The sequence below is a fragment of the Lutra lutra genome, chromosome 4 (genome assembly GCF_902655055.1).
Source record: "Lutra lutra chromosome 4, mLutLut1.2, whole genome shotgun sequence".
In the NCBI taxonomy this organism is placed as follows: domain Eukaryota; kingdom Metazoa; phylum Chordata; class Mammalia; order Carnivora; family Mustelidae; genus Lutra; species Lutra lutra.
In genome coordinates this window covers 34,140,247-34,153,072 of record NC_062281.1, presented here as the reverse complement: position 1 = coordinate 34,153,072, position 12,826 = coordinate 34,140,247, and the positions used below count along the sequence as shown (strand labels likewise).

Here is a 12,826-nt window from a genome sequence, read left to right as displayed (position 1 = left end):
TCAGCTCAGGTCATGATCCCAGGGTCGTGGAATTGAGCCCAGTGTCAAGCTCCCTGTTTGGCAGGAAGCCTGCTTCTCCCTCTCCCACTCCCCCTGCTTGTGTTCCCTCTCTCTCTGTGCCTCCCTCTGTCAAATAAATAAATAAAATCTTTAAAAATAAAAACTCTACATTATACCATACAGTATAAATTAATTTAGTATTGATAATTTATTTTCATACATTCAGTATTATTTATAACATGACATTTTTCTATTTTTCTCTTGATGAGTATTTTCAACTTATATATTGTTTTTTCATTCAAATTAGTGTTTTCATTAATGGGTATACTTATACTATGTAAATTATAATACTGCATGTTAATTTCACATACAAAGAGTAGACTAAAATGAGTAATAAATGTAAACAAATGTCAGGAATTAGAGACTTAAAAAATCTGTCTCCAAGGGAAGTCTAAGGAGATATGATGATGACAAAATGTAATGTGACATCATGGATCAGAAAAAACATTTCAGATTAAAAAACAAGTTAATATAAATAAAGCATAGACTTTAGTCAACAGTCGTGTATCAATATTTGTTCATTAACTGTGACAAATGTACTATAGCCACGTAAGATGTTAATAAGAGGGAAAATGAGGTGTGGAGTACGCTGGAATTTTCTGTACTGTATAACAATCTTCCTGTAAATCTAAAGCTATTCTAAAATTAAAAGCTTATTAAAAGTTATTTTAATATTTTTAAAACATGAACGTGAGGTTTAAGAACAATGGTTAAAATTTCTTTAAGCATACTAATATGAGAAAAGCAACGAAAGCAGTTACAAAATAAGACATCAAATGCCGCGATTTTATGAACAGAGCTGTATTCAAAGTGGTCAATATTTAAATGATACTGGAAAAAGGAAAACGTGTCAAAAATTTAGAACCCCTTAGTTACAAGGGAATGGAATTGTGTCTTCCAGCAATTGTCTGTGGATCTGCCAGAATAGGTTAGGTTTAGCTGTAATAACAAAGGACTTAAATTATTTGTGGCTTAACTCAAAGAATTCTTGTCTCACTCCTTCTGCATGTGCATTAAGAGTCATGCTTGTGGCTGTCCTCGGGCCCCAGGCTGGTGGAGGTACCTGTTGCTAACTGCTTCTACATAAAGGAGGGGGGACATGGTGACTCACACTTCCCCTGTGGAAGCTTCTCCTGGAAGTTACAGGGGCCAGTTTTGCCCACATTTCATTGATGGAGCAAGCCTAACTTCAGAGGTAGGGGGACAGGTGACTACATTCAAACAGACCTAATGTCTATCATGATTGTGACTTCTGCTTATAGTTCACTGTACTGTAGCTGTTAACTACATAACTTTCGTAATAGTTTTGACAGAGCTGTTGGAACAAATGGATTTGTGTTAAACTCTGAAACAATTTTAGAGATCAACTGCTAACTTCTGTTAATTTCTATTTTATTGTAATTGTTAATGCAGATCCTGGTTTAACTCAGAAGAAATTATCAGGTGCTTGCCCCTATGTTGTTTAGAATTTCAGGGGTTTGAATTATATTTATTATAAGTATTTAGTAAGTGTATTTATTACAGTAAGAAGCCCCGGGAAACATAAGTACACAAGTTTTTATATGCAATTATAGCATTCAACTCGTGGAGTATCCCCTCTTGATACATAATCCACAGATGGGAAGTTATGTCCACAGTGGCCACCATTGAGGTGGAATAAAGGGCTGAAAGCATTTCTTATACTTGAAAGTCTGAAGAATTGAGAGGAGTGAGGTGAAATAAAGTTCCATTTGAAAGTCTTCTACTAAAGGGGGGCTAGCTACTTCTGGACCTCAACTTGCTCATTGCTACAATAAAGGAATACACATCGAGCACAAAGGCACGTTGGATCCCTGAGGTAGCATCTGAAATTCTATGAATCAGTCATTTTAGAAATTCTCATTTTAATGCATTTTAAAATTCTTTCAGTGTAATGCACATGGCTTCTCTAAATTATACTCACTCTGGAAAATGGTAATTTTCGATAAATTTTCAATAAAATGCAAATTCAGTGCCTTATTAATTCAAGGCACATAAACTGGGGCCAAAACTACAAATTAAAGATAGTTTTCAGAATCTACCAGCCTGAAAATCCTGACTTGTCAGTAAGTCTGCCTGTAAAGAGGAGATGAGACCATCCAAGTGAGAGCAAGCAAGAATGGGTTCTGTGGGTACAAGATTTGGAAAGAAGTCACCATACCATGAAGTTTGGCATTTCATTTTGAGCTTCATCTTGGGACTTAGGAAAGTTTCCAAACCGGTAACAGAAAAGGTCTGAGGACCTTTTGATTGTCGTTGTCCGGTCACTCAAGGGGTTTTTCAGATATTGTGAGAGGAAACTGACCGGTTGTTTATGGTTGTTTATTTTAATCGAGTGGCTTTCTTTGAATACAGAAGGTGCCAAGTTAAATGAGTCATCAGAGTAAGCAGAGCAGAATAACAAGGACACCTCCTGTGTTTTGCTTTCTGCCTGTGATGTTTGACAATTCAGGAACTTGATTTTTACCTGCAGGCGCCTTCTCCAAATACATTATGGTTTAAAATACCTAATACCAGAGTGATTTTAAGGGCTCTACAACAACATAATCTGGGCCTTAGTTCTATAGTTTGCTACTGAGTATTTTTAAACATCTGTAGATTCTCACTCAGGCACATATATTTTACATGTTTTTGGATATGTATGTAGTATATATATGTAAAACTTTTTGAAAATAATGTATTTTTTAATCATGGCTATTGAGTCCTTAAGAATAATTTCATTTGGGTCACTCCTATGGTCCCCATAGATTATTTTTATAGATTTTGCCATTTAAAAGAACATGTATCTAAAAGATTATCTATTGCTGCTTAACGAGTTTCACAAATTTAGCAGCATGAAAATACTCATTTATTAGTTTGTAGTTCTGTAAGCCACATGTCTGGAATGGTATGGTGTGGCTGGGTTTTTTGCTGAGTGTATGACGTGGCGGAAACCCGGTGTTGGCAGGGCTGAGTTTTTGTCTGGAAGCTCTGGGGGAAAACTGCTTCCAAGGACATTCAGGTCGTCGGCAGGTTCCAGTTCCTTGAAGTTGTATGCCTGGCGTCCCCGTGTTACTTGCCGTCTCTCAGTGGCCAGAGGCTGTCCGCGATTCCTTTCCACGTGGTCCCTCCATCTTCAACCAGAAGAGGTGCACTGAATCTCTCGTGGGTTTCAGATCTCCCTCAGTGACCCTTCTAGAATTAGCCAGAGAAAGCATTCTGGCTTTAAAAGGCCCATGTCGGGGCGCCTAGGTGGCTCAGTGGGTTAAGCTGCTGCCTTCGGCTCAGGTCATGATCTCAGGGTCCTGGGATCGAGCCCTGCATCTGGCTCTCTGCTCAGTGGGGAGTCTGCTTCCTCCCCCCTTCTCTCTGCCTGCCTCTCTGCCTACTTGTGATCTCTCTCTCTCTCTGTGTCAAATAAATAAATAAAATCTTTTAAAAAAATTAAAAAAAAATAAAAGACCCATGTGGCTTTATCAGGCCCACTTGGATAATCTCCCTATCTTTAGGTCAACCGATTAGTAACCTTAATTACATTGGTCAAATCCCTTTTGCCACGTAAGGTAACATAACCATGGGGCCATCTTAGAATTCTGCCTACTACGCTTACCTTATGTAGACGCCCACACCCACTGTTCTCCAAATCCAGTTTTCAAGGTGGGTGACATGACAAAGCATTTGGAGCATTAAATATGAATCACCACGATCCATTGTATTTAGACAAAATTACTTTTATTGTGAATGTCATGCAAAAGGGTTTATAGTACTGAAAAATACATTTACTTTTTTAAAAAGTCTGCGTGTGCATTAGATCAAAGTACATTTAAAAGACATAAAGACCTATTATAACCACGTGGCATGTTGCTTACAGGTCTCTGATTGCATCAGATGACAATGAGTAGCTTTATCTCCTCCGTGTCTGCCATTAATCATGATCTTGGTCATACGCTAATGACACAAAGTCATAGACGTTGTAGCTAAAAGACAGCAGAGATCATTTGTTACCACCCCCTCCCCCGTTCCCTGACTTTTTCATAAACAAGGAAGCAGAGACTCAGCCTTTAACTCAGAGAGGCCACAGAGTCCGCTGGTCAGGGGTAGAGATTGGCCTGGAATATGTTTTCTGATTCCCTACCTGGTAGTAATAGTAAGGACAGTACCCTTAATTGAAGATTCTCTGTGTATCAGGCATTATCCTAATCACTTGAAATATAGTGTTTTTCTCATCCTCCCAAAAATCCTATGAGGTAGGCATTACTGTCTTTGCCATTTCACAGTTTTGAGAAAACTGAGTCACCGAGGGACTAAGTAATGGGTTCAGTGTCACCCAGCCTGTTTCTGGTTAAGTGGGGATTCACAGAGAAACAGTCCGACACCAGGGCCTGAGCCTTTCCCGGGGTCCTGCCCTTCCCACGCCACCGGCCACTGCTCACGGGGCCTTCCATGTGCAGTTACAGAGCTCGCTGCACGGTCTACCCACTGGCTGTATTCTGACAACAAGTCAGCGAATAGCGGAGAATTTGGATCAGGGAACTGTCTATCAACTTCAGTTGTGTCACTTTCTGTATAAGCTGCCAGGGCCCATGGACGCTGTATCTGTAAACAGGGATTGTTGGAGTTCTGAAGAGAATGCAGGTAAAAGGGGGTCTCTAAACCCAAGGATGACACGTTCATTGTATTGTTACTCTTTGACAAATGGTAGCTGGTTCTCATCACCCTGGAACCGCAGGTTTTCATATTATTCTTGCTGTGGTGGAGTCAGATGTTATGTTCTGACACTTTTAGGAATCTCGTTTCCTTTGAAGGTCTTATGGCTCCTGGAGATCTCCTCAATTCACATTTTTCAGCTCCTGCAGTGGTACAGCTCACTTGGAGGTGATTTTCCGCATGGGCGTTCTTCATGGGAATGGAACAGTACAGCCACATGGAGAGCCCAGGACCTAGCCCTTGGGCAGGCTCCTCACAGCAGCCTGGTACCTTCCATGATTCTGGTGCACAATGGAACCGAACTGTATGACTTTTGGATGTGGCCGTTGGGAGAGCACCATGAAATAATCATGAATATTAAATTTTTGAGTACAAGCGTCTCTTCATCCCCATCCTTTTTCTAAAAATGTTTTCTCTTTTTTCTGTATATTTTCTGTGTATTTTCTGCTCTACTATTTGAAAGGAAGTTGCAGACACTATAACATTTCAGATCTAAGTTCTTCAGCATGGATCTCTAATGATAAGGGTATATTTTATAATACATGCCACTCTCTACGTAAGAAAATTAACAATTTTCTTATCCTAATATCCAGTCCATGTTCAGATTTTCCTTCTTTGTCCTAAAATTGCTTTTAGAGTGTTTTGCTTTTAGGGTTTCTTGTTTTGTTTTTTCCCCAAAAAGAAGCCAAAGTATACTCATAGAATTTAATGGTTACGTCTCTGTGATATTTTAAAATCTGGACCGATTCCCCTACCTTGTTAGTTTATTTGTTTGTTTTCATGATATTAACTTTTTAAAGAGACTAAGCCAATTCTCTTGAACAAAACCCCATGTTCTGTGTTTGTTTACTGTGTGTGTGTATGTGTGTGTGAGAGAGATTTATCGTTTACTCGGTCCTCTGGTTTTTAGAAAACTAGAAGTTGGTTCCAAAGACCTAATTAGAAACAGTTTGTATATTTTTGTCTGGACTGACTTGATCAGTGGTACTGTGTATTTTCTATCAGGAGGTACCTGTGATTGTCCCACTATCAGTGCTACTAAGTTTGATCACTTGATTAAGATGGTGATAGCTGGCTGGTCTCCCAGAGTTGAAGTCTGTTTTTACCTTTAACAAACAAAACTAAATTGTGGAATGGGTTTTTTTTTTTTTTTTTTTCGGGGTGGGGGGGTGCTCATGTGCATATCCTTTCATCTAATGCTGTTAACATTCATGGATGTGCCTTATCTGAACCATTTATTCCCTTGAAGGTTGTAAATTGGTCATTTTAAATTTTTATCATTCCTTTGACACTTACTACATGTATTAATTATGTACTAAATATAACTAATATTTCTTGGTAAAGAAGAGCCTTACCTCATCAATCACAGATGCTTTAGATTCTCTTACAGTTCATATCAGTACAACATGTCTACTATCAATTTCCTAAAATATCAGCCTCATATTATGGAACTGAACGGTAGATCAGTCATAACTTATATTTGATGTAAACTTTAGAGCATTTCGATGGACATGAAGATTGGAAGTAGAAAATAGATGAAATTTAAAGCAGTGTTTCAAAAGGGTGAGCAAATATTATACGTTGTTGCTGGAGGAATTTCAAGAAGTCAGGGTCAATATCAGCAAATGTTTATTGATCTAAAGTGAAATTATTAGTATCAGGCATTAAAAGAGCTTACCACAACCCCAAAAGCTAATGGTATGCATGGTCAATGTAGATACATATTTAGGCCCGACAAGAAGTAAATTAAGACAAATAGTTTGGACTGTCCCCTATCCCTCCAGCTTCAGCAGTCTCTCTGCTCCACATTCTGACATGCAAGGCCCTTTGTGTTGGCAGCTCAGGTTCTTGTCTGACACTCCCCCACCAATACTCTTCGTCTGGTTACTTCCATCATCCTTCAGCAGCACATGGTTTTTCCTGCCTTCGTGCCTTTGTCTAGGCCCTTCCCTTGGCCCCAAACACTTACCTTCTTGCCTCTCAGGTCCCAGTGTACCCATTTCTCAAACCCAGCTAAAATCCCACTCCCTCTGTCAAGCTCCTTCCTCCCTGACCTGTCCAAATCACTTGTGCTTCTTACACTCCATCACATCTGTGGTCTCTGACTCAGTTTCCCATTTGGTCTTCTCATGGGCTCCCTTAAGTAAATCTCATATTCAAGCTATTGATCCTCCTTAAGGACATGACTACTCGTGATCCCAAGTTAGAAAGCTCTTCTCACATGGCATTGCCTATTTTTTGCATTCCCTTTGACAGTCTCTCTGAAAGTTACCAACAGATATAAAACTATATCAGACAGGTTCTCTCCCTTGTATGGCTTTCTTTGTCTTCTAATATCGATCACCCTCCAATATCAGGTTTTTGTGTGAGAGTTAAGGCTAGAATTGAGGTTTACTCATCACTTGTTCTTTGGAAACAGAGTCAAGGCCTAATCATTTCATTATGATCAGAAGAAAGGAAAAAAGAAAAAGACAGGCATAAATTAACATATTTAAATATTACAGTGAAAACAAAGCTTATGTTATTTTCCTTTAGTTTGAACCTTTTTGTTCCTTTTGTAACCAACTCGAACACTGCTTTAAATGGAAAAAAAAAACAAAAAACAAAACCAATGGTACTTTGTGCTTCTTGAAGATTTTTTAAGAATATTTTCATCCCACACAACAAGACATTGTGGGAAATACCTTTTCGGTGTGTCTCCTGAATAAGACCACTTTGCCTTTCTGCAGTTGTTTCCATCTGAGGACCTTCCCCACGTTGGCTGAGTATTTTTCGTTACCAGATGGTCATGACAAAAGCTATCATGCCTCTTGTTTTCCATCTGTGCAGAAGCAGGAGGTAAAAAGCTACGGAGCACTGTCCAGCGGAGCACAGAAACAGGCCTGGCTGTGGAGATGAGGAACTGGATGACTCGCCAGGCAAGCCGAGAATCGACCGACGGCAGCATGAACAGCTATAGCTCAGAAGGAAAGTGAGTGAGGCCAGCCGTGGTGCGCGTCTCCTCCGTGCCTTACCAGGACCGTCTCCTTCCTCTCTCTCTCTCTCTCTCTCTCTCTCCTCTCTGTGCTTTCCCAGAAGCGAACTCACACTCTCGAGAGCGCTATTTTCATTTCCACTGGCTGATGTGCTCTGAAGAGAACTTTTGCTCGCCTACCCCCGAGAAGTGGGACCTAGCTGGCTTTTTCTATCAAGGGAAATAGGTTTGAGGATAACGTGTTTTGCTTTAACAGCAAGACGCTGAAATGTGACTGTCACAATACATGCACGTAAAAGTTTGCCTGGTTTCAAGTAATATAGAGACACCCAGAAAAGAGTAAGCTCTCCAGCCATACCACGTGAACAATGCTAATTGCTCTAATCTTGGCTCTTAAGAGGGATTCTTAAAAATTCTAGAATACCTGACACATACTTCATTCCTGGAAGTAGCAGGCAGTTCAGATAGACATAATGCCACAAAGGAAGGTAGTGAGCCCTTCCTTTATGTACTTAGCAGTAGCTTTTCCTTGAATCAGCTGTAGCCCAGGCATTTTCAGAGCATTTGTCGAGATAATGTAGCCCCGTCACCGACAAATTGACAATAATCAGCAACCACAGATCTATAGATGGTGCACAGAGGAGGATAATCGAGGAGAGTGGGGTTTACTGACCTCACTCTGTTGTCAGCATGGAAGCATCAGACATTTAGACAACAAAGATGTGGCCAGATGTGAGGCAAAGAGGAACGTTTGTCTAGCATGACTATATAAATACGGGAGAGGTGTATGGTTTCCATACATTTATCAGTAAGATTGTGTGGGATACCAGTTTAAATGCTTGGATTAACTATGTATTTGGGGATTTAGGTTGGGGGAAGAAACAGATTTGACATTCATCAAGGAAGTTTTAAAAGGGATAGAGAAGCAATTAAAAAATGAATGTGCACTGAGCTTTCCTCGTTGCAGAATGCTATGGTAGATGCTGTTAGGGATACAAAAATGTCCCGGCTATGGCCCCTGGTACCCCAGATGTTTATATCTTATGGGAGAAATGGGTTGAATGTGCGTATTCATTCAACAAATATTTTCACACCTTCCAGTGTTCTAAGCACTGTGCTGAGTTGGTATGTAAGTCATACAAGGGGGCCAAAATCAGTTAGTGGTTAAGACGATCAGCTTATTAAAATCATATAGGCTTAAGTTCTCCTCTGTTTTTTGGTACTGTAGAAACTTGGGCAATTATTTAACTTTTCTTAGTTTCATTTTAATTCATTTAATTGATTTTGCTTAACAAATATTTATTAAGTGCTTACAATATTCCAGACATGGTTCTAGGGGCTGGAGTTATATCAGTGAACAAAATAGAAACAAACAAACAAAAAACCCTACCCTCACCAAACTTATGGTCTAATAGATAAGATGGACAATAAATAAGAAAAGTTGTTAATACATATATATAAGGAAAATTCATAAAATATATAGTAGATTAGGTAGTGTGAGTGCTAAAGAGAAAAAGAAAGGAATAGAGATGACAGAGGGCAGGGGTGGGTGTCATGTAGGGACAGGGAAAAAAAATGTATTTGGGTAAAGATTTGAAGAATGTGGACATTCAAGGGAAGAACATTCCAGCCCGAACACATTCTGAGACCTGGAGGAAGCAGTTTGCCCACCATTAGCGGTGGGGAAGGTAACACTGTGCACAAAGGGCGCGAGTAGAAATTAACGTGGGGGGCAAGGAGTGGACAGCTTGCATCGACTTTGTAATAACAGTGTGAGGAGTTTGCTTTTCCTCTGAGAGTGACGAGAAACCAGTGGAGGATTTGAGCAGAGTCCTAATGTTCCCTGACTTGAATTTTAACAGACCGTTCTGATTGCTGCGGGGGTGGAAAGTAAATTTGGCCACAGAGGGAACATCCAGAGGACTGTTCGGTAATACCGCAGACAGAAGATAAAGGCTGGGACCACAGTGATAGCATTATAATGCGAGGTCACATTCTAGATGCATTTTTACAGTAGAGCCTATAAGATTTATTGGTACATCTGATGTGAGTAAGGAGAGAAAGGGGTTGTATCCGTTTGCTAGGGCTGCCCTAACAAAATACTGAAGATTGGGTAGCTTAAACAACAGAAATTTATTTTCTCATAGTTCTGGAGACTAGAAGTCCAAGATCAAGGTGTTACACGGCTTGGTTTTTCCTGGGGCGTCTCTCCTTGGCTTGCAGATGGCCTCCTCTCAGTGTGTGCTCACATGGTGTTTCTCCTGTGCAAGCAAACCCCTGAAATCTCTTGTTCTTCTTAAAAGGAAACCGTCAGATTAGGTTCGATTAGAGTAGGGCCCCACCCTTACGAGCTCATTTAACCATAATTAACTCTTTAAAGGCCCTATGTCCATGTACTGGTCATACTGGGGATTAAGGTTTCAACATATGCATTGGTGGGAGGACAAGGTTCAGTCCCTGACAAAGAGGAAAGGCTACCCCAGGGCTGGACAGTTGAAAGAATGAAGTTGCCATTTAAGATGAGAATCCCTTGAGAGGAACAGACTTTGGCTTTTCGTTTGTTTCGAGGTTGGGAGTCAGTTTGGGACAAATTGAGTATCAGTTGCCTGTTAGAAATCCAAGCAGACAGGTAGGCAAAGCAAATCTAATACTAATACAATAGCAGGTCTGTGGTCCAAGCCGGAGATGGCAATCTAGGCCATGTCAGTGTAGATAGCCTTTGAAACCGTGAAACTGCTTCAGATTACCAAGGAGACTGGGGCGTGCAGGAAAAATAAGAAGTCAAAGTATTGGGCTCTCAATGCTTAATGGTAGAATCAGTAAGGGAGACTGAGGTAGAGTGGCCAAAGAGGAAAATCAGGGAACCAGAGGGTCTGGGAACCAAAGTGAACGAAGTGTTTCAGTGGAGAGGGAGGGCTCCATTGTGTCAGCTGATACTAATGTGTTAAGTCAGACAAGCGCTGAGTATGAACAGTTGGGTTACCCGTGTGGCCCTCTGGTGACCTTGGTGGGGGGGAGAAAAACCAAGCAAGCAAGAGAGCAAGGAAAAACTGAATACAGAGTTTCAAGGGAGAACAAGAAAAAAGAAACCGAAGACAGCCCATAGAGTAAACCCTTTCCAGGAGCTTTGAGTAGAGAAATGGGGTGGGAGCTAGAGTAGGAAGGGGAGTTAGGAAAGGGATTTTTTTTTAAGGTAGAAGTTTTGTTGTTGTTGTTGTTGTTGTTTAGGGTGGAAGAATAACAGCAGGTTTTGTGTACTGATGGGAATGATCTAGAAGAGTTTCTTCATTTGTAAAACAGGATGATAGAATCTATCTCCCAGTGCAGCTAAGAGGATTAAATCCGTGAATGCCTATTCGTGGAGTAAGGGCTCCGTAGGTAGCGAGTGCTACTGATAGAAATCACAGGCCAGGCCCTCCAGACAAGGAGGAGAAAGGCTGGTACACAGCAGCCTGCAGTCTGGCGTGACAGGTGCTTCTGGTGACATACATGGGCTGCTAGAGAATGAGAAAGGGTGAGCCACGGGTGGTGGAACACAGTGATTGGGGTCCATTAATACAAGCGACAAAACCGTGGTGGCAACTGCTCCTGCCCCCGCGTAGGGGCAAGAGGGAAACCCGAGCTGCCTGAGAGTAAACGGGTTGAAGGTTTAATCCCATGTGTTATTTTGCTTTTAGTTTGATTTTCCCTGGTGTCCGCCTGGCCTCTGATAGCCAGTTCAGCGATTTCCTGGATGGCCTTGGCCCTGCCCAGCTAGTGGGGCGCCAGACTCTGGCTACACCTGCCATGGGTAAGAATTTTTTGTCATCTGATTTCATTGTTCCTCCTTTAGAATATTGAAAATTACATTCTCTCGTTTCATGGGATCTTTAACAGTATTGTCCGCAGGAATAAGTGTTTTTATTGTACCAATAAAAGAATTTGAACCAGTTTTTTCCCCTAAGTTAATTGATATGCTTGTTAAAGTAAGAGATCATTGATAGAATTTTAAATATATTTAAATTTATGAAAATATATGGGAAATGAGGAAGTGGTATAAAACGAAGGTCTTTGGCCACAAACCTGCTTCTTACTGCCTTTGTACACTAAGGCTTGTCTGTTTCTTCCTCACGCACCTTTAGGTGACATTCAGGTAGGAATGATGGACAAAAAGGGACAGTTGGAGGTGGAAATCATTCGGGCTCGTGGCCTTGTTGTAAAACCAGGTTCCAAGACACTGCCAGGTAAGAACAGAAGGGATTCTTCTATGATTTGCAATGCCCACTTTTCAATTCAGAGGCTTTGTTTTTGATTAGATGCTGAAAACTTAGTTTTTGAATCATTAAAGATACTAATCAGTGAGTCTGTTACCTGTAGTAGTTTGTGTAGTTATCCTAAGTGAGTATGCAGGGAGGGTGATCTGGTAAGGATAGTTTAAGTTAAATAATTCAAGTTACCTAATTTAAGTAGTTATGTATGTAGTAGAAACCATTGCAAAATAAACATGTACATAAGAATTTCTTTTTCTTAATTAGCTGGTATTTTGTGTTCTGCTTTACTTTATCTGGAGCTTCAAAATTCTCCTTGGGAATTCTTAGAGCTCTGCATTAGAATAAAGATAGATTTTTTTTAAAAATAGAATAAAGATAGATATAGGTTTCCAAAGCAGCATAAGCTTTTGTATCTAGGACATTCTTTTTTTTTTTTTTAAGATTTTATTTATTTATTTGACAGAGATAACAAGTAGACGGAGAGGAAGGCAGAGAGAGAGAGAGAGAGGGAAGCAGGCTTCTTGCTGAGCAGAGAGCCCGATGTGGGACTCGATCCCAGGACCCTGAGATCATGACCTGAGCCGAAGGCAGCGGCTTAACCCACTGAGCCACCCAGGCGCCCCTGTATCTAGGACATTCTAATTAGACTTTTACTTCCTGTAATGTGCAAGGAAAGAGAGGCGTCATTAGCATTTTGTATTACGATGTCACACATGTCCTACTGTAATGTCATAATCTAAGGTGCCTGGAACCATGGAAAATGACACAGGCCCACTGTACAGTGATGTATAGAACATGAGATCCGATATGTGGAACAATTAGTGAGGATTCTGAAATT

The 12,826-nt window shown here is 40.6% G+C and overlaps 1 protein-coding gene across 40 annotated transcripts in view; it reads left to right on the top strand.

The window, feature by feature from the left end:
- The window catches only part of RIMS2 (regulating synaptic membrane exocytosis 2), a 587,006-nt gene that overhangs the window by 569,870 nt on the left and 4,310 nt on the right, over window positions 1-12,826 (top strand). For all 40 annotated transcript variants that reach the window (XM_047727198.1, XM_047727199.1, XM_047727164.1 and 37 more), the window contains 3 exons: window positions 7,594-7,735; window positions 11,416-11,528; window positions 11,860-11,961. In XM_047727198.1, the coding sequence (XP_047583154.1) occupies window positions 7,594-7,735; window positions 11,416-11,528; window positions 11,860-11,961 (357 nt within the window). The remainder of the gene's footprint in view (window positions 1-7,593; window positions 7,736-11,415; window positions 11,529-11,859; window positions 11,962-12,826) is intronic.